The sequence below is a fragment of the Symsagittifera roscoffensis genome, chromosome 3 (genome assembly GCF_963678635.1).
Source record: "Symsagittifera roscoffensis chromosome 3, txSymRosc1.1, whole genome shotgun sequence".
Taxonomy (NCBI): domain Eukaryota; kingdom Metazoa; phylum Xenacoelomorpha; order Acoela; family Convolutidae; genus Symsagittifera; species Symsagittifera roscoffensis.
In genome coordinates, this window is record NC_087064.1 from 27,219,103 (window position 1) to 27,246,659 (window position 27,557).

The window sequence follows — 27,557 nt, forward strand, 5'->3', positions numbered from 1 at the left end:
TCATCGACTATGTCAATGTCCTGTGACACTGTTATTTCCTCTAAACCCACTACTTCCTCCACTATTTTCTTTAGATCTATCCTATCCACTACAAAGTCGTCACCGTAAGGATTGTATTTCTTTCTTAGTCTCGTCCCGTCTTTCTGACGAGTCTGCATCGTGAACGGAAGATCTGGTTCCATGTTCTTGGGAACCTCTGTCTGTTCGGAATCCCGCCAATCTTCCTCTGCGTAGGGCAAGGTTTCATCGTCCGCTTCGATCTGTTCGTTTGGATCCAGGTCCAATGGTGTATCCGTACCTTCCTCTACGACTTCGTTTCCATCGTTCTTCTCCCTGGTGCCTTTTTCATTGACCTCACAAGCAGGATCCATCATTAGATAATCCCCTTCTTCCATGTCTGCAGGTATACACCAGTCTTCTGTCGATGGATTGTGTGGCTTGATGTTCTCGTAGTGGGCGGCTCGGCCAGTACTCAGTCTATAAAAGCGTCCCTCTTGGTGCACCTCTGTAATCATGAAGGGTCCCCTCCACTTCTTCAGAAGCTTTTTTGTCCCTTTCGGTGGTATAACGTTCTGAAATACCCATACGTAGTCTCCCACCGAGTAAGCCTTTGCACCAGCTGCTTTCTTGTCGAATCTTTTCCTCTGCCTTGCCTGTGCCTGCTGAGTGTTTCGTCTACACAAGTCGTTCAACTCCTGTTGGCGTCTGATCACATCCCTCACGTAGACCTGTGGGGATGTTTTATTTCCCTCATACTCTGGGTAGAAGAATGTCAAAGGTAAAGACTTCTCGTGTCCCGTCAGCATCATGTGTGGACTGACTCCAGTGGTGGAGTGTTGCGTGCTATTATAAGCTCCCATCACCTGTGGAAGGTATCTGTCCCAATCGGTCATGTACCTGGAACAATATACCCTCAGCATCGACACTAACGTCCTATTCTGTCTTTCTACTAAGCCATTCGTCTGAGGGTGGTATGTCGTGGAGTGAGCCTGAGCGACTTGTGACCGTCTCATAAGCTCTTTCGTAAGCTCGCCTACGAAAGCCGTTCCATTGTCCGATTGAAACGTCATTGGACATCCGTGTCTTGCTATCCACGTATTGATCAGGTGGTCGCATGTCTCTTCCGCCGAGGCAGTTATGCAGGGCACGGCCTCTGCATACTTCGTGAAGTGATCTATCATGACCAAGACTTGGTTGTAACCGCTGTCTGTCATGCATATCTTCTGGTGATCTATCTGCACCACCTCGTTGAATTCAGACGACTCAATTGATTGTAAAGGAAATCGCAACTTCCTAGGATCCTTGACCTGTTGGCATGACAGACATGCTGTCACCCATTTCTCGCATGCCTTTTTCATCCCAGGCCACTCAAAGCGCTTCAGGATCCTCTGATGCACTTTGTCGATCCCTTGATGGCCCATCTGATCATGCGACCTGAATAATAGTTCTGTCTGATGAGTTGCGGCAACACTATCGCGTTATATTTGTATAAGACCTTGTCTTCTTCTCTTCTCCTGCAAGCCACGATCCCGTCCTTGTTCAGATATAATCTCCCCTCCTTCTGCATGAAGTATTGTCTCAGGATCCTATAGCTGTCTTCTTCCAGGTCACCTTTGTCAGGTGCACCGTTTTCTATCCACCTTTTTAGGTTGCTTGTCATGCGATCATTTCTCTGCGCCCTTAGAAGGTCCGAGAGTCTGTATCTCGCCTTCAAGTACGTCTTCATGACTCTCATCTGACTGTTCAGCTCGTTGGGCTGATGTGTGTCTTCTTCCATCTTAACGCACCAAATCTTCGCCAACGGTTGTGTTTCTTGTTGAAACGGCTGAAGATCAGTCCTGACTACCTCTTTCTGCGGCAACAGGCTTATCGAACGTTTCGATACCGCTATCGTTTCTAAGTCATCCGCTGCGTTGTCAAAGACTCTTTCGCTTGGTATTAGGTAGCAATCACTGTCAGGATCCTGGTACACCTCTCTGTCCAGGTTTCTCGCCCGAGTTTCCACTAGTAGCGTGTGTATCGCCAGTTCTGACAGTTCTGATCCCGAGGTCGAATCCCTGTCTGAATAGGTGTTCATTCTCGAGCTTTCTGACTTATCATCCGTCGAAGGTGTTGTGCTGGAGACTGCACGCTCCTCCAGATCATGTCCGTATTTCCTTCGCATCCATCTGAACTCCCCGGACAAAACTTTGTTCTCTAGGTCCTGTTTCTCATCAGGAATTTTCTCGTCTATCTCGGACTCCCCGGACAAATTCACTTGTCCCGGGTGTTGATCTTGTGATTGCTGGTTTTTCTCCTCATCCTTCTCCCCGGACAAATAGTCTTGCAGCAGATTTTGTTCTACCTCTTCACCCTCTTTTTCCCGGTCTACAAAGGTGACGGTTTTCTTTCGCTTGCTGCTCCCCTGTTCTTTCCGCCCGTAAGAAGTACTGGTTAAAATCTCTTGGGGTATTGAGGATACTAGTTGCTGAACTATTGTCCTACAATCCCTCTTGTTCTCTTCGTGCTGTTGTCTGGACGGCATGATCTTCACTTTCTTACTGACTGTTAGCGATGCCACTGCTGCTGTCCACTCGGGGTCATCTCTGGTCACTTCTCTTTCTAACAATCCACCCAGCATCCGCATTACTTGTGGAGTGACTTGCACCGTTTTATCCAATAATGAGAGGCTGTTTATATTCATGCGAGAGAGTTCTTGCTGGACCAGGTTCGAGCGCAGCAACAAATCTAAGGGGACTGGATCCTCCTTGGACAGGATCTTTATCTCAGCTGCTTTCTCTACAGGTAACTCAGGATGCTCTGGAATTGGATGTCCAGACTTATCCAACCATCTCGTTAAGGGAAGCGCTTCATAAGTTTCTTTGTCCAGAAACGAGAATCCCTCCTTTACTTCCGCCTGATTGGCCTGCTTCTGCTCCAATCTTTCATAGAACTCAGTTTTCTTGCTGAGACTGTCAGCATTCTGATGTTTATCACGCATCCTATGTTCGATTATCATATGGTAGCCATCCAATCTGACTATCCATCTACCAATATAACTCTGATCCATCGAGTAGGTCTTCAACCAGGATAACGCTCTGTTGTCCACGCGTAACTTGAAGGGAGCGCTCCCCAAGTATGCACGGTACTTTTCCACGAAGGTGACTACTGCAAACATTTCTGCTTTCGGTGCGCCATATTTCATCTCTGTGTCACTCAAGACCTTGCTGCCGTATGCAATGGGACGGAGGACTGTTCTTCCGTTCCATTCTTGCTCTTGATGCAATATTCCTGAGATGGCCACCACCGATGCGTCTGTGTCAAGAACATACATGCCCTTTTCTGTAGGCATGCCCAGCACTGGCGCTTCGCACAGTTCCCGCTTTATGTTCTCGAAAGCAACTTGTGCCTCATCGTTCCATTCGAACTTTTTCCCTTTGTTGCGCATCAGCTTCTGCATCGGGTACACCTTGTCCGCGTATCCTTTTATGAATTCTCGGTAGTAATTGGCAAACCCTAGGAAGCTCATGAGCTGTGTGTCCGTTCTAGGAGCTTTCCATGTCAGCACAGCCTCTACTGCTTCTGGATCTGGCCTCACACCATGCCGGTCCACCATTCTTCCCAGGTACTTGATCGAATCCCTAAGGATTTCACATTTCGATGGTTTGCATTTCAAGCCTGCTCTTTTCATACATCCGAAGACCTCATCGAGCCGGTCAATGTGATCCTCTAGGGTCGGTGTCGCTATGACTACGTCATCCACGTAGCACATCAAGAGATTCCCGTACTTTTTGGTCACTCCTGTCAAAGCCTGAGCCATCAGCCTTTGAAAAGTTGCTGTTGCATTGCACAAGCCGAAGGGCATCCTCTTCCACTGGTACAACCCCAATTCGCACGCGAATCCGGTTTTCTCCCTGTCCTTCTTTCGCAGAGGAACCTGCCAGAAGGCAGAACCCAAGTCCAATGTGGTGAAGAACTTTGCATCACCAAGTTTGGATAGGCTCTCGTCTATTCGTGGTATCGGGTACGCATCTTTAATCATTACCGCGTTCAAGTAACGAAAGTCGCAACAAAATCTAAGCTGCCCCCCTTTCTTTTTCGCCATTACCACTCCGCAAGCCCATGGTGATTTCGAGGGTTCTATCATGTCGTATTCAAGCAACATTTCTATTTCCGCTCGGCACGCTTCCGATTTATGTGGCGTCATTCGCCTTGCGCCTTCCCTATGGGGAACGGCGCCCTCTTCTAGTTCGATTTCGTGTTCGACGAAATTACAGCAACCGATGTCCGCCTTATGTTTTGAAAATACTTCGGCGTTCCGATCTAGGAGGTCCCGCAATTTTTCAAAATCTCCCTCATCTATTTTTCCTTTTAAATGTTCTATTTCTGGCAAAACCGGTTTGTCAGAATCTAGTTCATATGACGAGGGTCGTTCCGGAAAATTCGAGCAGCTTGATAAGCCGTCGTCCGTTTCGGATTTCATTGAAAACAATTTACGAATAGATTTTAATTCATTAATTCTCTTTAAGATTTTATCTTTATTTGCATGATAAGGACAGTCTTTCACACTATATTTCTTCAAGTTTTGTGTCTCTTCATAGTCGGTCCTCATCGGCAATGCGTAACCAAGCTTCTTTCCACGCTGGATTGAAACCGTGGTGTCCAGTGTGTTCAACAACACACTGACACACAGTCCGTTTCGCGTTACCGAGAAGCTCCGGCCTAAAATCACCGAACTCTGACTATTTGGATTCGGTACTAAGCAAACCTGTTTGCTATCACTTAACGAATTTAAATTTCTCATTCTAAAAATTGCTACTACAGCTTGTCCTGGTTGTAACTTTACTTTTCTATCCAAAAAAACTGGTACCTTATTTTCATCTGTTATTATCCTATTAATGGGCCTCTTAACATACTTTCGGTCCGGGTTTCTAATCCGTATTAGACCGTTGTTCAAGTCAATCATCACGTCAAAATTCCTGACAAAATCTCTGCCCAAGATGAATTGGTCGGCGTCGTCCAGATTCTCTACCACCAGGAAGCTCATCCAAAGGTTCCGTCCTCCCATGTGAAGGACCGTCACCGGTGTTCTTCCGGCTACGTAGATAGCTCCTCGATTTGCAGCGGCTAGTCGGAGATTCGTAGGAATCAAGTCTTCCCGCGTGAAGCCCATTCTCTCCCAGGTTTTTATCGGCATCACACTCACCACCGCGCCTGTGTCCAGAAGCCCTGTGACTCCGATTTTTGTTCCGTTGGTGTCAAGCAGGTGTGCTGTCACATCTGCTTCATATCCAATATGTACCGCGTCTTGTTCCATCATGGCGTCATGGCTTATCCTGCGGACTTTGAGTTCCTCTTCACCCAAATAGATCTGCCCCATTTGGTCATCATCTGTTGTTATGTAAGTCCTGGTGTAGATGCTGATTCCATCCACGTTCAGCATTATTTGATACGGCCCATAGACCTCCAAGTAGCGTCCATGAAGTTTCTTCATGCGAGGGCCACCCGTCGTTAGTAGTGCCCGCACAGCTCTCGACTCAGTGCGTGGCTCCACCTGCCTCAGATAATCTGCATATGTGTCCAAATGCATTAAAGTGAACTCTGATGGTTCACTCAAATTTCTTATTACCTGGTGTCCAGCCACTGAGATTATCGACTGTATCTTCTTTCCCTGCGGCGCCATGCCGAACCTCTTACCGGAGATCACTTTAAGTTTCATATCTAAACTGCTTGGTGTTTTCGTCTCTTCGAACTCCGTTGCCTCGAAGGTATTCAGTTGCTCCTGAAGCTTTTCATTTTCCAGTTCAAGTTTCACTTTTTGTTCGATCTCTTTCGTCACCAATTCCTGCTGTACTCTATTTAAAGCATCCTTTGCGGCTGCCTTATAATCGATCTTGAAGTCATCGGCCGCAGTTGCTGGTTCCGGTTCACGTGCTTCTTCTGTTACCGCTTGCATTTTCTTTGCCGCCAGCTCTTGAGGTTTGTCCTTCCTGCGTGCCTCTGCTTCGCTCAAGAGTCGAGCCTTGCTTGCTTTCACTCCTGACAAAGCTTCTTCATGCCTTGGATGCTTGATGTCTGCCACTGCATCCCAGAATTGCGGACAATCTGATTTAAAATGACCTTCCAAGTTACAAAAGAAACACCTCGGGCCAAATTTCGCAATTAATCCTCTCATGAAATCCTCATGATCCAACTCTGACGCATCTTCGTCCTCGAGGCTAAAGCCTATTGCTTTCATGCCTTGTTTGTAAGCTGGGCATGCTGACACATGATGGTCTGTTGAACTGCAATTAGCACAAGAACGTCTCTTGTCCATATCATCCCTCGGTTTGTACCAATTGTTCCCTTGGTTAGCTGGTCCGTTGTTAAAATTGCCATAATTGTTCTTGTAATATCCAGATCTCGAAGGAGGTTTCAACAAAAGATACTCTTTTGATTTGAGCCTCAACTCCTCCGGTGTTGGCGCATTAGTTGATAGTGGTGTGTAATGCGTTGCTAGCATCGTACGAAGTTCATCATTTTTCACACCATCGATGAATTTTGAGGCTACGGCCAGGTTCATCCTTCGGTTTGACTCATCCGGTTGGCTGCGTCTTCTCAGCATTTCCAAATCATCGAGAAACTTGTCTATTGTTTCATCTTCTCGTTGCCTCCGTTTCTCGAAGCGCATCATCGCCTGGTGCCCCTGCACCCCTGATCCGAAACGGTTTAATAAGATTTCGAAGATTTTCTCAGCAGTGTCACGTTGATACTGTTTCTTGGCCATGACACAGTTCAGGGCTGTCCCTTCTAAGTTGCTGGTGAGCGCGCTGCATTCCTGTCTCTCAGACAAGTCTTCTTCCTCGAAATGCAGCTTCATTACCTCTATCCAGGTATCAATACAGCCATCAGATTCGTCTTTGTAGCATCTTGGTTTCTTAAAGACTCTTCTGGACTTTTCACTGCGTTCATTGGTTCTAGATAACCGCGTCAGGAATGTCTCCAAAGACCTGTTCAGGGGTTCAAATGCTGTGACCATTGCCGTAGCATCCCTTGAGAGTCCCGCTTGAGTGTCCTCACACCTTGTCGAAGGCTCTGTGTGCGGTGCATCCCTGCAATCCGAATCACCTTGAGCGTTTCCCGCTTGGCCCATGTGACTCCTCCTCGGGCTTGTATGCCCCATGTTGCCAGAATCGCTTCTCCCAGTCGCATGTGTGCTTTGCGTTGGTCGTTCGTTCGAGGTTTGTCTGTTCCCCGTTGAACTCGCTCTACTGTTCGGGCCCCATGCTGTATTACCCCTTGTGGCATAGCCTGATGAACTGCCCCTGCCTCTAGTGGATCCATTTGTCTTCCTCCTTTGATGTTCATTGAAGTTCACCCTCGGTTCCCTGCTGGGACCTCCCGAGTTCGGCTCTCCTTCTTTTGGTCCACTCTTGCTGCTTAGTAGCCCGTCCAACCTATCCATGATAGCCTGCGTTCGCCTCTCCATCATCGCGTCTATCTTTGTGTCAAGAGACCCAAGAGACTGCTCTTGCTGAATTCTTAACTTCTCCATGTCGGCTCTTAAGCGTAACTCCCTCTGTTCCGCTTCTCTTGTCATTCGCGACAAGTTCCTCGTCATATGTTCGTCCGTTCTTTCTTTCAAGCGTTTTTCGCTTCTGTCAACTTCTTGTCTGTTGCGGTTTATTTCTTCCCGCAGACTTTCTCTTTCAATGTGAACTGCTCTTTCTAGTTCACTCATCCTTATCGACATCTGTTCATTTTGTTCTCCTAAACTGCCCACTATGTTGTTTAAGGCTTCTTCTAGTGCTGCCCCGTTATCCACGAGTGGCGTCACTAGTGGCGGTGTAACCCTGTCGGAGCCAGGTAACTTCGTGCTTGTCGAGATCCGGGCCTTGACTCTGTGCTTCAACGTCTTTTCATTATTTATTTCAGGATCCATTAACGCATTGCCGAGCCCTCTGGTTCTATTCTCTTCAGGTTGTGGCTCCGAACTTGTCCTAATCGCGAAGTCCTTTGACTGGCCCGGTGTGTTTGCCTCCTTACTTATCGTTGTCACTACACCAAATTTGTCCATGGTTCCAGTCTCTCTTCCGACGTGTGCCTCACTCTCCTGGATCGAACTATTGAGGCTGACTTGAGATCCAAAGTCCCCTTGCTCCTCTTCATCCTCTTCCTCCTGGGATTCACCGTCATTTCCTGCTCCTCCTCCCATGCTGAATGGAAAGATGTTTCCGAAGGTGTTCTTCATTCTTTCTGAGAATGATGATGACGTTGTTTGTTTCCCCGTTCCGCCTGCCATCATAGTGTTGTCTGTCGGAGATCTTCTAGTTGCCGTTACTTCAGTTGAGATGTCGGACAGTTCCGACATCTCCTCTCGATCCAATGTCCCGGTGGAAGTGGCAAAATCATGGCCTTGTTCTACCGGGGTAGATTCACTCGCCAGCCTTCTGCCTCTCCCTTCCAGTTCATTTACTTCCTGGTTGTCATTCATGGTATGGTCCGTATTGACCTCCACTTCTAACAGTTCTCTTCGCTCTTCTGAGGTCTTTTGACTTCTCGTTTCAACCATTCTGCCTGAAACCGTCCCCCTTTTGTCAGACCGGGATCGCTTGATCCAATCCACAAAAGGATCGGTCATCGTTTTTCTTTGCTTTTCAGGTATGAATTTCCTAGAGCTATTACCTCGTTTTGGTATCCTTGACTTGTCTAAACTCATTCTTTATTTGTCACTTTCCTATGCCTACTCTTGACTCAATTGCTAGAGACCTTATAGTTTTATTAACAAAAATAATGACACAACACAATAAATTTCACCAGAATCTATTAAATAGTGACCACGAATCCCTGTATGTTGTCAGAGTACAGTTTGTATAAAATTTATTCACACTAGCCGATTATCGGTCCAAAGATCTGGAAACTAGCACATTATGATGTTATCAGTCAATTTAAAAGATAGTGTAGTCACTACCCAATCAAGCACAGTTTAGGTTGATTTAAAATCAAAAACAAAAAAATATATATATTGACACAATATGAATGTATATATAAAAAACCGTATGTGTCTTGTACTCTTAGTCGGTCGCAGTACAATAGTCGAACCTGTCTTTTAAAGAAAAAGCTTTCCCTGCTTGGTGCTGCACCAAACAGACAAAACTTTGAAGGCAGTAATTTTCTCAAGTGGGCGTCTATTGCACCCACCGAGTACTGTGTTACCTATCTGCCTTCGGACTGCCCGAGCTAGACCTACTAAAATCCTCAGGGCAGTCACTTTCCCCAAAAACGTATTATGTTTCAATCCACACCAATGAGTCACGCTCTTTTTAATTTAGACTTAGTGTCGCGAATATCCGAGTTCGGACCTGTTTTGTATTAGTCTGGTTCTTTTTGAGAGGCAAGTTACCAGTGCAGTCACTGATACCTAGCCTGTGTATTAATAACCTAATACCTCTCGCTTTTTAGTCTTTCTTTCGTTTACCTAAGTCCTTAATAAAATAATACCCCTCCGGATTGGCACAAATAGGACCCTTCCGGACTGTCAGAATATAGACCCCTCCGGATTGGGACCCCTCCGAGTTAGTTAATAGTAGACCCCTCCGGATTTGGACCCCTCCGAATTAGCAACTATAAGACCCCTCCGGATTCGGACCCCTCCGGTTTTGTGGAAAGTAGACCCCTCCGGATTCGGACCCCTCTGACTTCGGAGCCCTTAGCTCTGTCAAAGTAGCTTTTTGTAGTTTTCTTAATTTCAGCTTATACCCCTCCGGATACGTTCTGCGTTGCTATTATGCTGTTTGAATTAACTGGGAAGGGTATAGGGTCCTTTCCTAGACCCCTCCGGATTGAAGTTAAGGCACTTATTTGACAATTCACACTAACGGTGAAGGGTCTTATCACTTGCCTAATTTCGACTCTATTATGGTTGTCTTGTGCCTTCCGCCCTCCCTTTTTGTCTAGAACTGTCCTAAGTTACTTAGTTCAATCGCTATCAACTTTTGGTAGGGGTATAAGGGTTTTTCAGAAAAATTTATAAAACGTGAAGGGTGTACCCCTCCGGATTTGTGTAATTTGCTAAAAACAATCTCAAAAAATTTTCTCGCTCGCTTTTTCGAGTAATTCTCTTTCCTACTAGTAAGTTCAGCTAATTTCTGATCTATTGGTACCAAGATCAACTCAATATGCTCAGTAGTTCCAAAGTTATTAACTAAAACGTCTTTCTTCCAAACTCAAAAATTTTCTCTCTTATAGGTTCCGCCTAACTTTTTCCGCAAATCTGGTCCTTTCGACCTAAAAATTATTGATCTGAGCTCACAAGGCCTATACTCTTCTATTTCAATGCAAAAGACCCGATCTAAAACGCTTTTGTAGAAAAAATTTGCGAAAAACTATGCTACCTGGACCCCTCCGGATTGATGAATCCACCAAATCAAACACGTTATGTTCGATTTCTCTGCAACCCGGAAGGCTTTCGGGTAGCGGATTTTAAGACTTGTAGATTCACTAGTGGACGTTGTCCGAACAACTATTTTTACTGTCCTACCTCAAAAATTTCCAAAAATTTTCTAAATTTTTAGTGTTTCTTACTATCAAAAATTGGGAAAATTTGGTTTTTGGTACCAAACTAGTTCCAACCACTTCCGAACTAAAGTTAACCGGTTCTACTTATTGCAGTAGTGCAGTTACGATGTAACACACTAACTTAGCGCTTTTTTCCGTTTCAAAAAATATCGATATCTCAAAAATCGCGACTTGTGGGGGGATCAAAATATCGCTATTTTGACCCTAAAAACCGGTCTGTTTTCGTTGTTTTTCACTGAAAAACGATATGTGACTATTAATATAGGCTATATGAATAATAATATTAGTAATACTATACCCCTCCGGGTTTGTTTATTATCCAAATTAAGGTGCTTAACTCGGATATTCGCAGTTCGGTGAAGGGTCACTACAGTGCAGCACTGTCGAGCCACCCACAGATTACTATCTTACTTTTTGTACCAAAAGGGATACAAAACTTGTTAACGATACCCAACAGTCGATTGTTGTTGTCGTTGAGCCCCTTCTTGTTGCTTCTTGAACTGCTTGCCGGATCGGTCTTCACCCAAGACCCTTCCGAATTGAGCGCAAATCAGCTGACCCTTCCGGATTGAGCGCAATTTATCATTAACGTGCTTAAATGCTCAAATAACCCTACAGTACAAGCCTCACAAACGGGCTACAAAATTGATCGTAACGATCCTGACTGATATAAATGCCTGTAACAACAATATATCTATCAACAACAAACGGGGGGGTTGAATCACATCTTGTCTGGGGGGATGATTTCTACTGATTTTTTACTTTTTTACTGTTTTTGGTTTTTTCGGTTATTTTTTATGTTTTTTGTTTTTCTTGGGTACTATACTACTTTTTGTTTGGTTTTGCTGATATCTTTAAGTGTTTTTGGTCACAAACCACTCAGGGGATGAGGGGTTCATGATTCCCCCCACCCTTCCTGGTTCGTGAATTTTCGGTCTTAACTAGGTTAAAAAACTATTCACGGTAATCCGGAAGGCTTCCGCGTTCCGAACTACCCTTCCGCCCCGGCAGTTTAGGCCTATTAAGGGCGTTAATGTGAGCATCCGCTCGGCGCGGAGTGCTCGTTAACGGTTCCGCCGGTCATGATGTTATGAAAGAATAACACCCAGGAGCGCCATAAAAACATACATGTAACATTCGCCCGGAAGATACATATCGACGGATAACAAAACTAAGTCTTAAGACGACTGGCTAGCGTCTAAACAGAGCTTTGCATGTTTTTCACCGTCTCTACCAAGCCAGTACTTTTCGGTGGTCTTTCTTACATCAGGCTGACAAAAACGCTACTGTTCTCCGGCTTCGACCAGAACGCTCAAATTAACTGAATTACATGCAAAATTAGTGAGCTCATGGCTGGGTCTCTGTATCCCCAGACCATGAGGTCACTCCTAAAAACAGGGCTACTACTTATCATATTACTATTGTTTTTGTTCAGTAGATAAAAATCATCATCTCCATCGAAGATGGATCAACCCTTTCCCCCCAACTCCTAGCACCTCATCCTTGTCAAAACTAATCAAAATATCAGTTAAATTCAAGTCAGGACATGACAGGATGCTAAAAGTTTATGTGAGTTAATAAAAGTTTCCGTCCCGAGACCCTTCCGGATTCTTGAATCCGCCGAATCAAGCTCCTTAATCTTGATTTCTTGCTAATCCGGAAGGCTGGTTCTCACCCTTCACCGTTGTTGGCAACGGCCTTGCAACTATTGTAGCAGCACAATAGTTGCAACTCGGAACGTTCTCTGCTATTCTGTAGTTCGTTGTCGTTTTCCAATCTCGATTTTCGTACTGTTCGCAATCGCAGATAAAAGTTGTTCTGTTTCTTTCTGCTATTTTAGCCAAAATGGCCGTTTTAACATTTCTCAGAAATGTTACGTCATCACTTCGAAAAGTTAAAATTTAGAATTCCAGAATCTTCTAGCCTTCACCGTTTGGCCAATCATTCAAATAACGTCCTTATCCATTCTAAATCGCCAATTCGGAAGGTTCACTGCTAAAATCCTGAATTCTGCAGAGACTGCATTTTGGCCATTCTGGTCGAATGTCACACTCTCTATCGGAAATTAATTTGCATTTGCAATCTTGCAACATGCTAATTCGCGTTCTATCAAGTGATTCAGGTCTTCCAAACAGAGTAATGGCCTGAATCTCAAGTGATTGGCTCAATATAGCAGTGGTGAAGTGGTTACGTGGTTACGTCTCCGCCTCTCAATCGAAAGGTCGGATGTTCGAGGCCCACCATGATCCGTGCTCGTTGCTTGAGGGTGAGGCAACATTACCCAGCCCAGAAAAATAACCAAAAAAAAATTGCATGTAGTTCTTAAGCAGGGTACAACAGCGGTTCGCCGTGATGAGCTGTACAGCTCGTATGTTGGTCCTATCCCTCGTGGATAAATGATCTTAAAAAGCCTCTTTTTTAAAAGTTAGTTACAAGCAAACAAACGCCTTTCTTAGAACATTTGCGAACGAAATATCACATCTTGTTCGAATTATTTTTAGGTTCTATAGGTTGCCAGCTCAACTAGTTCAAAACAAGTATTAAATATATCCAATTATATTCTTTAAAACCATCACTGTAAAATACTTAGAACTAAGCAATCAAGATCCATGAATAAAGTTACAATAAATTGTAGGGCTGAAACTATTTATAGTTTCAATCAGAGAAGAATAAACTTAGCAAACAGTTGCTCTTTCTTGACTCTTACATCGCAACAATACCAGTATAAACTAGATCTTTTGAGACTGGGAAATATAGAGCAAGATTAGGATCGGTATTAGACTAAGAATTTGAACGAACCTATCCGACCGAAAATAAGATAGCGTGACGAACAGACGGTTTACCTTATCCGAAATTACTCTATGAGAAAGCCACTCCGGATGTGACATTCGACAAGAATGGCCTGAAATGCATGACAACAACGAACTTTTATTTGTAACAGTTGAATGAGAAAACTGGCTATTTCGAAGAATTAACGGTGTTAATAGCTAAATTGAACGGATTGGGAGAGGTCGGTTTTGCCTGACATGTGAAATTTTAAAAACTCGTTCGTTTGTAAAGAAAGACACGTAACAATTTTAATTTTCACGACTACTGAAAAAACGCGAAAATCACAACGAAGGTTTTTCGCTAGTCGTAATAAGACAAAGCACGGGAAATTGATTCCAGTTGAGACTTGTTTTTCTAGTAAATAGAAAGATTTGGCTAATTTAGATGGTCTAGATTGTCTGTCTGCTTATTTTTGTCTGCTTAGTTCCACAGAAAGGACTTTTTTGAAAACTTCGATTTTTTATAGTATACCCAAAGCTCTGGGCAGTCACTTTCCCCAAAAACGTATTATGTTTCAATCCACACCAATGAGTCACGCTCTTTTTAATTTAGACTTAGTGTCGCGAATATCCGAGTTCGGACCTGTTTTGTATTAGTCTGGTTCTTTTTGAGAGGCAAGTTACCAGTGCAGTCACTGATACCTAGCCTGTGTATTAATAACCTAATACCTCTCGCTTTTTAGTCTTTCTTTCGTTTACCTAAGTCCTTAATAAAATAATACCCCTCCGGATTGGCACAAATAGGACCCTTCCGGACTGTCAGAATATAGACCCCTCCGGATTGGGACCCCTCCGAGTTAGTTAATAGTAGACCCCTCCGGATTTGGACCCCTCCGAATTAGCAACTATAAGACCCCTCCGGATTCGGACCCCTCCGGTTTTGTGGAAAGTAGACCCCTCCGGATTCGGACCCCTCTGACTTCGGAGCCCTTAGCTCTGTCAAAGTAGCTTTTTGAAGTTTTCTTAATTTCAGCTTATACCCCTCCGGATACGCTCTGCGTTGCTATTATGCTGTTTGAATTAACTGGGAAGGGTATAGGGTCCTTTCCTAGACCCCTCCGGATTGAAGTTAAGGCACTTATTTGACAATTCACACTAACGGTGAAGGGTCTTATCACTTGCCTAATTTCGACTCTATTATGGTTGTCTTGTGCCTTCCGCCCTCCCTTTTTGTCTGGAACTGTCCTAAGTTACTTAGTTCAATCGCTATCAACTTTTGGTAGGGGTATAAGGGTTTTTCAGAAAAATTTATAAAACGTGAAGGGTGTACCCCTCCGGATTTGTGTAATTTGCTAAAAACAATCTCAAAAAATTTTCTCGCTCGCTTTTTCGAGTAATTCTCTTTCCTACTAGTAAGTTCAGCTAATTTCTGATCTATTGGTACCAAGATCAACTCAATATGCTCAGTAGTTCCAAAGTTATTAACTAAAACGTCTTTCTTCCAAACTCAAAAATTTTCTCTCTTATAGGTTCCGCCTAACTTTTTCCGCAAATCTGGTCCTTTCGACCTAAAAATTATTGATCTGAGCTCACAAGGCCTATACTCTTCTAGTTCAATGCAAAAGACCCGATCTAAAACGCTTTTGTAGAAAAAATTTGCGAAAAACTATGCTACCTGGACCCCTCCGGATTGATGAATCCACCAAATCAAACACGTTATGTTCGATTTCTCTGCAACCCGGAAGGCTTTCGGGTAGCGGATTTTAAGACTTGTAGATTCACTAGTGGACGTTGTCCGAACAACTATTTTTACTGTCCTACCTCAAAAATTTCCAAAAATTTTCTAAATTTTTAGTGTTTCTTACTATCAAAAATTGGGAAAATTTGGTTTTTGGTACCAAACTAGTTCCAACCACTTCCGAACTAAAGTTAACCGGTTCTACTTATTGCAGTAGTGCAGTTACGATGTAACACACTAACTTAGCGCTTTTTTCCGTTTCAAAAAATATCGATATCTCAAAAATCGCGACTTGTGGGGGGATCAAAATATCGCTATTTTGACCCTAAAAACCGGTCTGTTTTCGTTGTTTTTCACTGAAAAACGATATGTGACTATTAATATAGGCTATATGAATAATAATATTAGTAATACTATACCCCTCCGGGTTTGTTTATTATCCAAATTAAGGTGCTTAACTCGGATATTCGCAGTTCGGTGAAGGGTCACTACAGTGCAGCACTGTCGAGCCACCCACAGATTACTATCTTACTTTTTGTACCAAAAGGGATACAAAACTTGTTAACGATACCCAACAGTCGATTGTTGTTGTCGTTGAGCCCCTTCTTGTTGCTTCTTGAACTGCTTGCCGGATCGGTCTTCACCCAAGACCCTTCCGAATTGAGCGCAAATCAGCTGACCCTTCCGGATTGAGCGCAATTGATCATTAACGTGCTTAAATGCTCAAATAACCCTACAGTACAAGCCTCACAAACGGGCTACAAAATTGATCGTAACGATCCTGACTGATATAAATGCCTGTAACAACAATATATCTATCAACAACAAACGGGGGGGTTGAATCACATCTTGTCTGGGGGGATGATTTCTACTGATTTTTTACTTTTTTACTGTTTTTGGTTTTTTCGGTTATTTTTTATGTTTTTTGTTTTTCTTGGGTACTATACTACTTTTTGTTTGGTTTTGCTGATATCTTTAAGTGTTTTTGGTCACAAACCACTCAGGGGATGAGGGGTTCATGATTCCCCCCACCCTTCCTGGTTCGTGAATTTTCGGTCTTAACTAGGTTAAAAAACTATTCACGGTAATCCGGAAGGCTTCCGCGTTCCGAACTACCCTTCCGCCCCGGCAGTTTAGGCCTATTAAGGGCGTTAATGTGAGCATCCGCTCGGCGCGGAGTGCTCGTTAACGGTTCCGCCGGTCATGATGTTATGAAAGAATAACACCCAGGAGCGCCATAAAAACATACATGTAACATTCGCCCGGAAGATACATATCGACGGATAACAAAACTAAGTCTTAAGACGACTGGCTAGCGTCTAAACAGAGCTTTGCATGTTTTTCACCGTCTCTACCAAGCCAGTACTTTTCGGTGGTCTTTCTTACATCAGGCTGACAAAAACGCTACTGTTCTCCGGCTTCGACCAGAACGCTCAAATTAACTGAATTACATGCAAAATTAGTGAGCTCATGGCTGGGTCTCTGTATCCCCAGACCATGAGGTCACTCCTAAAAACAGGGCTACTACTTATCATATTACTATTGTTTTTGTTCAGTAGATAAAAATCATCATCTCCATCGAAGATGGATCAACCCTTTCCCCCCAACTCCTAGCACCTCATCCTTGTCAAAACTAATCAAAATATCAGTTAAATTCAAGTCAGGACATGACAGGATGCTAAAAGTTTATGTGAGTTAATAAAAGTTTCCGTCCCGAGACCCTTCCGGATTCTTGAATCCGCCGAATCAAGCTCCTTAATCTTGATTTCTTGCTAATCCGGAAGGCTGGTTCTCACCCTTCACCGTTGTTGGCAACGGCCTTGCAACTATTGTAGCAGCACAATAGTTGCAACTCGGAACGTTCTCTGCTATTCTGTAGTTCGTTGTCGTTTTCCAATCTCGATTTTCGTACTGTTCGCAATCGCAGATAAAAGTTGTTCTGTTTCTTTCTGCTATTTTAGCCAAAATGGCCGTTTTAACATTTCTCAGAAATGTTACGTCATCACTTCGAAAATTTAAAATTTAGAATTCCAGAATCTTCTAGCCTTCACCGTTTGGCCAATCATTCAAATAACGTCCTTATCCGTTCTAAATCGCCAATTCGGAAGGTTCACTGCTAAAATCCTGAATTCTGCAGAGACTGCATTTTGGCCATTCTGGTCGAATGTCACACTCTCTATCGGAAATTAATTTGCATTTGCAATCTTGCAACATGCTAATTCGCGTTCTATCAAGTGATTCAGGTCTTCCAAACAGAGTAATGGCCTGAATCTCAAGTGATTGGCTCAATATAGCAGTGGTGAAGTGGTTACGTGGTTACGTCTCCGCCTCTCAATCGAAAGGTCGGATGTTCGAGGCCCACCATGATCCGTGCTCGTTGCTTGAGGGTGAGGCAACATTACCCAGCCCAGAAAAATAACCAAAAAAAAATTGCATGTAGTTCTTAAGCAGGGTACAACAGCGGTTCGCCGTGATGAGCTGTACAGCTCGTATGTTGGTCCTATCCCTCGTGGATAAATGATCTTAAAAAGCCTCTTTTTTAAAAGTTAGTTACAAGCAAACAAACGCCTTTCTTAGAACATTTGCGAACGAAATATCACATCTTGTTCGAATTATTTTTAGGTTCTATAGGTTGCCAGCTCAACTAGTTCAAAACAAGTATTAAATATATCCAATTATATTCTTTAAAACCATCACTGTAAAATACTTAGAACTAAGCAATCAAGATCCATGAATAAAGTTACAATAAATTGTAGGGCTGAAACTATTTATAGTTTCAATCAGAGAAGAATAAACTTAGCAAACAGTTGCTCTTTCTTGACTCTTACATCGCAACAATACCAGTATAAACTAGATCTTTTGAGACTGGGAAATATAGAGCAAGATTAGGATCGGTATTAGACTAAGAATTTGAACGAACCTATCCGACCGAAAATAAGATAGCGTGACGAACAGACGGTTTACCTTATCCGAAATTACTCTATGAGAAAGCCACTCCGGATGTGACATTCGACAAGAATGGCCTGAAATGCATGACAACAACGAACTTTTATTTGTAACAGTTGAATGAGAAAACTGGCTATTTCGAAGAATTAACGGTGTTAATAGCTAAATTGAACGGATTGGGAGAGGTCGGTTTTGCCTGACATGTGAAATTTTAAAAACTCGTTCGTTTGTAAAGAAAGACACGTAACAATTTTAATTTTCACGACTACTGAAAAAACGCGAAAATCACAACGAAGGTTTTTCGCTAGTCGTAATAAGACAAAGCACGGGAAATTGATTCCAGTTGAGACTTGTTTTTCTAGTAAATAGAAAGATTTGGCTAATTTAGATGGTCTAGATTGTCTGTCTGCTTATTTTTGTCTGCTTAGTTCCACAGAAAGGACTTTTTTGAAAACTTCGATTTTTTATAGTATACCCAAAGCTCTTTGTAGAGTTTCCAATGGTGCAGGCAATTTTGGTCCGGATATTTTGGGCTTATGTTGCTATTTTCTTTGACAAAAACTTTTTTTTTGAATTTTTTCGTTATTTTTTTTCATAACGTTCATATTTGTATTTCAAGTGGTGCGAAGCTCAGCTTCGCCTCTGTTTACATTATTCTTTTCCGGTACATATTTTGTTTTAGTTCATGATTGTGCACAAATTTGCTACATACTGGGACAAATTTCAACAGTACGTTGTTCTTCATTTTTTATTTTCCCTTTCTCCAGCTAAAGCTCTGACTTGACCAACAATTTTTTTATGCTATAGAAAGACTCATAAAGTGCGGAAAAACATAATTAGTGGAAAATAGCAATTTTTCCATTTTTGTGCATTAGGGTTTTGAGTTGAGCGTTATGGTTTTGATGTTTCAAATAAACTTGAGACACATTTGCATTCATTGCATGCAAAAATGGGTCAAATACTCTTAACTAATTTTGTCTGTCCGAACTTGTTGCTTCTAATTATTATATCACTGAGGCTCTCCACATATCCAACTAACCGAAAGTCCCTATGAATGGATATTTGAAAGTCAAATCAATCAAAATGAATCAAAAACACAATAGAAAAATAAAAAGCGTGTCAAAGCACGTATATGTCATCTTAAATTTTGATACGTTTTTTTTTCAGACTGGTAAGGTTGTTTTCGGCCAATGAAACATCAGAGCAGTTCTGGGATCAAAAGTTGTACAAACATGATTCGGATCTGTATAGACCATACACATGCCTGATTCCTGTTCTGAGTGATTTGGACAATTTGGCGGTCAGCACAGAAGAGTTGGATAAATCTGCTTTCGGAATTCTAAGGCTGCAAGAAGTCTATAAGTTAGACACTCGTTTGCTGCGTCGTGGAATAATACGTAAGCTCAGTTTACGAATTATGCGTACAATAATACGTTTTGATATATAAATTCTGCGAATTGCTCCTTTCATCATTGCATCAGTACCACTTTATCTATGGATTCGTAATTAAACACAAAAACGTCAAACTGTAATATGGTCACGTATATATCAGCTCTAGGAGGAGACTACTTTGATTTAATTTCAAATACTGAGAATTAGTTTCTCACCTAGTATCAAAAACTTACAAAATAAAGTTCTGCTTTGAGACACCTGTGAACGGACCTGTAGGTCAAATAGTGCTCTCCTAGGCAGTAAAATTGTTGGAGGGTTTTGTAAATTTATTAAGTACCCACAATGGAATCGATTGCCTGAAAACAATTTTTTTATGGAATTGAGACATGTAGTCTCCTCATAGAGCTGACATATACGTGACCATATTGTATGGTTACGAATCCATAGATATATTGGCACTGATGCAATGATGGAAGGAGCAATTAGCGGAATTAGGCTTTTGTGAGACTTACAGATCACCATTTCAAGCGAATCGTCTAGAATCGAAATTGGAACTCTCCTATCAAGCACTTGTCTTAAAGGTCGCGCAAAACATAAAATGGCCATACTTCTGAAAGGAAGTTCCCGGGATGACCAAAAATACTAGTCATACAATTTCCATATATGGAAAAATGCTAGTCATACACTTTCCATGCAATTCCATACGTACAGAAAATTGCATGAAAGGTCTATGATTAGTATTTTTTTCATATATGGAAATTGTATGACCAGCATTTTTTCATATATGGAAAGTGTATGACTAGCATTTTTTCATATATGGAAATAGAAAATTTAGAAACTTTTCATAAATGAAAATTTTATGACAAGCATTTTTTAACAATTAGAAATCCAGCAAAATGAGGCAAAAAACTACTTTAATTCCCATCCCATACGACGAGCACTCTCTGAACAGAGAAGAAAAAACCAGAGAAAATTGATTTCTCATAGTCAATTCTCCTCACACACTGAGAAAGCAGAGCATTTCTTAATCTTATCTTAGGGGGACTCCAAACCAGGAGGGACTGCCTCAGAAAAATTAAGAAAAAAACCTGTTAGCTAGCTGAGTAATCCAAAACAGGAAACAGTCCACCAGAAGCATCAATATTCTGGACTTTTTCTCTTCCAATCACATCTGACATCAACATCTAAAACAGTTCCCTATAAAACACACATTTAATTGACACTCAGATTGAAAAATTGAAACAAACATTTAAACATCAACAAACATTCAAACATCATAAAAATCCTAAATTTTTCCCTCGTGAGAAATTTCAACTTTTGAGATCACTTTTGAAATCATGTATGAGAAGATGCAGTCAGAAGTCGACCAAACTATGGCAGACAGAAACACCAAATTGTACCGATTTACAAGGTAAAAACTGTGCAAAAACGTGTTTTTAGGTGCCATCGATTGGCTGACTTTCGACTAGGTCTTCTCAGATACGAATCCTCTGATGACCTTCAAAACTACTTTTGACCAATGCAAAGCGAGTTAGTAGAAAATACAAAGGCGAAGCAGAGCTCCGCGCCACTCGAGAAAAATTGAAATCGGAAATAAAAAGTTGCGGAAAAATAGGCGAGGATTTGCGGGGGTTAGGGGAGTGCAGACTTTCTCTCCCAACCCCTCAGGATTTCGACCCCATGCAGACCCAAAGGGTCCCCCCCTTTCTACTATTTTGAGATTTCTCTTTTTGGCTCCGCTTACGCTTTAAATCTCCTCTACTACGGCAAAATTCCTGTAGTGGGCACTGCAGGGGATATAAAAGAGTGGCCCTTCCGCTGAAAACTCATCCTGTGGCTGAAATATACTTATAAAGGTTCACGTAATATAACAAGACTGATGTACCAGGACGACGTCCTGATCTTCGACTGCCTTTTAAATTATATGGAGCAGTTATAAAATGGAACAAGACTGTTTATGGAGCAGTAATAACTTTAAAAAATTAAATGTAATAAAACAAAAAACTAATTTTCTAAAATTTGCAATTTTTTTTTTAATAAAAGTCATCCCCCACACGCCATATGAAGTACAAAAGGATAGATTTTGCTCCTTGTAACAACTCAATTATGGCAAAAAAGCTTCGTTCAACCAATTTGGAACGATTTATAAGACGGATTAAATCTCCGCTTACGCGTTAATAGCGCGAATTATATTGCGCGTTAATTGTCCCAAATTGGTCAAAATGACCAAAATGGCAATCTTTAAACCCTCATAACTTTCCTCAAAAAAAGAACAAAAAACAAAAAAAAGGAAAAACTTCATCGGAAAACATTTGAAAGCAAATTTGGAAAAAATACTTCTGTTTTTCTAGGTTATTTTTAAATGTTCTTTTAAAAATGATTGTCACCCAAGTGTTCTTTGAAGCTTCAAAATTATGTCTTTTGGTATAAAAACTTGCTTTTCGGTGTTTGAAAAAAAATTTAGGCTACTTTCTAGCAGGTAAAGCGAGCGAGCAACCCCTTTAAGACCTACTCATTAGAAAACAGACTCAACCTGAGAGTTTCCGGCTTAGTTTTTTCTCTTTAGGGACAGGTTCTTTATTTTTTAATTTTTGAGCTGGTTTGAATCACGTCCCAGAATGGTTCAAAAAGAATGTTCCCCGAACCATCCTAATGATTATTCGTGATACAAGATTTTTCCTGAAAAAAATTTAGAATACATCCAGAGACAACACTTCTCCTTGATTTAAATGGTCGCAAACAAACCGTATTGTCTTTCAATCCTTGCTAAATTAAAACCAAGAACGCCTTCTAGAAGTAGAACCTATCATAATTTGTCATTGATTCTCGGAAAAACACCCGTGTTTTTTCTGAAAATTTTGATTCCTGACAAAGTTTATTTTAAACAAACGAGTCATTGCGAACAGTTCACATCAAGTTCAAAAAATTGATGTGCTGATTTACCTATCTACGATCTGGAGTTTTTGATTCTTTTTTTTTCAAATTTGTTTTTTTTCTAAAAAAACGCTAGTCATGCAATTTTCATAAATGGAAATTGTATGATTAGCATTTTTTTCATATGATTTTTTTCCTTTTTTTATGAAGAGATACCAATTTCGATACCAAAACAACAATAAAATACCTTTGAAATTCGATTAAACTATTTTTTGCAAAAATGTATGAAAATTCTATGATTAGCATTTTTCCATAGACTAAGTGTATGAAATTGTATGATTAGCATTTTTGGTCTATGGAGGTCATCCCGGGTTTTTTATACCTACAAATGTTGTATTAATGTTGTTTAGGCGGATTTGAGGCAGTGCGTAGTCTGTCGGACGATGAGTCACTGGCTATTGTGGGGGCCGCAGCTAGATTTGAGGACAAATGCAGAGGAGCCAGATGGATCAAACATCTCTCGCACATGTTTGCACAAGACCTGAAAGTGCAATTGAATATCAACATAGGCGAAGAAGTGAAGCTTAAATGTAGAAACAACACGTGTATAAGCGGGAATCACTGTCGCGAGTTGTTGAGTAACGACAAGAAAGCCTTTTTGAAGTTGTGCGATGGAAAAAGACAGGGCTGGAATTCTCAGTTGAAGAAGGAGAACAGATTACATCATTGTGAGTTCTACTCGCCTCACCCTGTGTTTTACTGGCAGCCAATGAAAGTGGAGTGGCTAGCCAGTGATCCAAAGGTACGCTGTTTATTTCAAAGGTAAACATTGGGCCACACCAAGAATTGAAAACGGATCTCATTTTCACCATTTTATTCCTCGTTAGTTGATTCTATCTTGTAGCTGGTAACTTTTGCTTGTTATATAAGCAAAGCTTGTGTTATAGTATGAACACTTTTTTCCAACCTAAGTAGCAAAGATTGTTGCGGCACAATGTGTTCATTTTGATCAATAACCAGCTATTAAGCACAGCCAATGCTAAGGGTATCAACACAGACTGTTATATTACAAATATCATTTTAGCTTCAAGGTATCATGGATCTGTAGCGTAGAGGTAGGGAAGGAGACCCGAAACAAAAGGAGAGGGTTCGAACCAGACAAAGTCGGATGTTTTGAATGAGGGTTCGAACCTGGGCAGGGTCGGATGTTTTCCATAAATTGAGGCATGTTAGTTGGTTATTTTTTTTTCAAATTGACTGGTACTGCTAATGCGTCATAATTTGCTTGCGTCTCTCAGCAAATACGTAGACTTATAATTGGCGTGCGTCATTTAGGAAATTTTGTAGACTCAAAGTTTTACTCATTCAGTTTTCCCAGTAGCGTTATCGGTCATATTTTTGCTTGTATATGCGAAGTGCAACTTCGCCCCTGTGTAAAAACAAAATATGACTGGTGATAACTGTTTGGATCAGTATTTCAAAAGTCGATAAGCGTATTTCATACTCGTATATAGGTCGCAATGTTTTTTTTTTCATTAAAGGAAACTATTTAAATTTGTTCAGGCTCAAATTTTACTTTTTCGCGTTTTGACTTTTGATTTCTTTAAAGTTTCAATTCTTTTCCTTTGTTAAAAAGAAGGTAAACTCTACTATCGTACAGCACAAGTGTAAAGGTCACAAAAACGTGATAGATTTCTAATTTCGAAAATGGAATTTAATTATCAGATTTCCCAGCGAAATAAAAAATTTACCAGTGATTTTTTTCTCTAACTGCCTCAATTTAATCAAAAAAGTGTCAATCATAAATTGTTCTAGAAGTTCAAATAGCTATAACGCCATTTACTTTTGTCGGAAAATCGAAATGAGATTAGATAGTTCAAATAGCTATAACGCCATCTATGTTTTGTCGGAAAATCGAAATCAGATTCTGTTTACTTGCGTTCATTGACTTTTTTCCAACTGTCTGGTGGCTGACTCAAACTGAATTTTTCGCAAATAAGGCTCGCGATTTTTTTTAAGTTCAGTTCATTTGCTTTGTTAAAAGAAAGACTAACTTCACTATCAAATAGCAAAAGGATAAAGGTCATGAAAAACGTAATGGAATTCTAGTTTCGAAAGTGGTTATTACTTTTAACATTTTCCAGCGAAATATAAAAATAACTATTGATCCAGTTTTTTCAAATTGACTAAATATTTTCAATAAAGTATCAATCATTTATTGTATAAGAAATTCAAAGAGATTTAAGGCATCTATTTTTTATTTGAAATTCGAAAGTTTGGCTTTTTTCTCTGTTAACTCGCTTTCATTGACTCTTTTTCAACTGTCTGTTGGCTTTGTTTAAGAGTAATGAACGTAGTGACTACTCTTGTATAGGTCTTGCTAATTTTTTTTTGTTTTTTTTTCTGGAAAAAGTCTTAAAATTTGTTCACGCTCAGTTTTTTTTGCGGTTTGATTTGTGATTTTTTTGAGTCAGTGCGTTTACATTGTTAAAAGAAGGCAATCTCCACTATCGAAGAGCAAAAGTATAAAGGTCACGAAAAACGTGATCGACTTCTAACTTCGAAAATGGAAATTAGTTATCAGATTTCCCAGCGAAATAAAAAAACTTATTAACGTATTGATCCAGGTTTCTCAAATTGGTTTAACTTTTGCAAAAATGTGTCCATCATAAAATGTTCTACAAATTGAAAGAGCTTTAAGGCCACCCATTTTTTCTTAGAAATTCAAAAGTTGAAATCTTTTTAAAAATAAGTCATTTTTTTCAGTTTCCCTGCGTTCATTACTCTTTTCCAACTGTTAGTTAGCTATGTTTTCTGTTTCATATGCTTGCAATTCTTTTATGCCTTCTTGATCCAAATATAGGGGGAGCTAGTGGTGTAATGTACATGTCTTAAATAGTGCAGATTGTAGCTTCAAGTCAAAACAGAAACCTTACGTTTGCTTGAGCTTATGATCCTAGAATTTTATGAGGGCGAAAGTTTTGTCGTACCTGAAAAGTTTTGATCTCAAAATTGCTTTTGTTTTGGCGTACCGAATTCATAGCCTAAATCCTTCCTGATGTGCTGGCATATTTGTTGACTTTTGGTCTTGATAGTATTGGCTGTTATATTGGATAGGTCGGGCAATTCATTGAGTTCGCCTCAAGGGAAGAGCTTCACGCTCTCTGGGACCACGCACCAAAAGCTTTTCGCAGCCAAGTGGTCGGAACTAATAAAACAACTATAAAATCGGACGTGCGAACAGGAACGCAGTCTTGGTTTCCGGACAACCACTGGATTACAAAGCGACTGAGTCTGCGTATCCAGAATCTCATAAATATGAACTACGAGACCTCGGATGACTGGCAGATCGGAAGTTATGGAATCGGAGGTCATTACTCAGTACACCACGATTACTTCGAAAAGGACTACGCGCAAAGTCAATGGTTTCACAAAAGGGGATACCACAATAGGTAATTTTGGTCTGTTTTAGCTGCTACCAAAGAAAACCATTAAAAATAGAAAAAACCTTAAAGCGATTCGACGTCGATATCCGTAACCAATAATGTGCTATAAGATTCTATTAACATTTTAAAGAATTTTTCGATTTTTTTATACCATTTTTTGAAACTTTTTAACTTTTCTCGAAAACTACCATCACAAATCTGAGATTTTAGTTTCAATCGAGCGGAGGGGTTGGGGGGAGCTCCCCTGCAATGGGGGTTACACTCAAATTTTTTCACACAAAAAGTTATGATCCTCAGAAAAGTCAAATTTACGATTTTTTGACCGTTTTTTCAATTTCTTCAATTTTTCATTTTCTCTCAAAAACTACCCTTCCAAATCGGAGGTTTTTGTTTCAATAAGTAGAATGGGTTGTGGGAAGCTCCGCTATATAAACAATTAAGTCAAAAAATTTTTACAGAAAAAGTTATGACCCTCCGAAAAGTCAAATTTTCGATTTTTTGACCGTTTTTTTTTTCAAACGTTTTGACTTATCTCAAAGACTACCCACCCAAATCTAATGAGCAAAGTTTTAAGCATCTTTAAACCTAACAAGCTCTTGTAATCACTTCAACTTTCAAGAAATTTGAAGTAATTGATGAAATTAACAGATTTGAAGTCATTAAATTGGGATTTACTTTTCTTTGCTATAGGTCTGTTTTTGAAATTACCCTTGTCCTTCCGCATCAATACCAAAATTATCAAACAGGTATTTCCAGCTTTAGCTGGCCTCTAGTTAGATTGCAGTGACGTGCGGAGAAGCATTTTAACTTTTGACAGAGAGGTAGTTTTTGATGTTGCAGGTCAGCTTTCGAATTTTTGCTGCCGAAACCCTAGAAAGACCCTTCAATAGTTATTTGTTTTTGCTGTAATCACACAAATTAGAGTTATTTGTGTAGGTTGGCTACATTCATGATCTACCTTGCAGACGTAGAATTGGGAGGTTACACAGCCTTCCCCAGAATGAACATATTTGTCAAGCCTGTAATGGGAAATGCCATCTTCTGGACAAATCTACACTCGGACGGAGAGGGACAGAATATCACACTACACGGGGGATGTCCGGTGCTTCTTGGGAATAAGAAAATAGCTAACAAGTGGATTTATTATGGGGGACAGATGCTTAGGTTTCCATGTCTTGACGCGTTCAGGAAACCGTAAACTACTGGGATTTATATCTTATGCGAGGCGGCGTGAAAACAATGTAAATGAAGCAGAAGCACCGATCAATAGAAACAGTAATTTAATGATTGAAATCTCCCTGTAAATTTTTTCTCTTATTAAACTCAGCCATAAACTCAAATTGTGATATAAGATTGTCAGAAGAATAAGTTAATGTCGAATTTCTTGTAAATGGGAATATTTCAGATGCTATTTCTGGACTATTAATTTTGTTGCAATTATAAGAAAATTGGACATTTTATGTTTACACCTTCGAGCGTTGGTGTATTAGTACGAACCTTTTTTTATTTCTAACCTAACTCGCAAATGAAAGCTCTTTAAAAGTGTTCCTTTATTTACACAAGCAAAGCTAGTGTTATAGTAAGAACTCCTCTTTTTTTCCAACCTAAGTCGAAAAAATTATTGCGACAAAATGTGTTCATTTTGAAAGTGTTCATTTTGATCATTAACCAGCTATTAAGTACAGCCTATGCTAAGGATATTAACACAGACTATTATATTACAAATAGCACTTTAGGTAGGGAAGGAGACCCGCAACAAAATAGGAGGGTTCGAACCTGGGCAGGGTCGGATGTTTTCAATGAACTTTTTCGTATACTAGTTAAAATGCGTCGGCTCTATAAATTGAGGAAAGTTAG

The 27,557-nt window shown here is 40.7% G+C and overlaps 1 protein-coding gene across 1 annotated transcript in view; it reads left to right on the plus strand.

Annotated features, from left to right (window-relative positions):
- The window catches only part of LOC134841276 (prolyl 4-hydroxylase subunit alpha-1-like), a 538,710-nt gene extending 511,596 nt beyond the window's left edge, over positions 1-27,114 (plus strand). The window contains exons 2-5 of the mRNA XM_063857157.1: positions 19,154-19,385; positions 22,665-23,056; positions 25,372-25,706; positions 26,637-27,114. Coding sequence (XP_063713227.1) covers positions 22,781-23,056; positions 25,372-25,706; positions 26,637-26,898 — 873 coding nt within the window. The 5' untranslated portion in view covers positions 19,154-19,385; positions 22,665-22,780 and the 3' untranslated portion in view covers positions 26,899-27,114. The remainder of the gene's footprint in view (positions 1-19,153; positions 19,386-22,664; positions 23,057-25,371; positions 25,707-26,636) is intronic.
- The last annotated feature ends 443 nt before the right edge of the window (positions 27,115-27,557 follow it).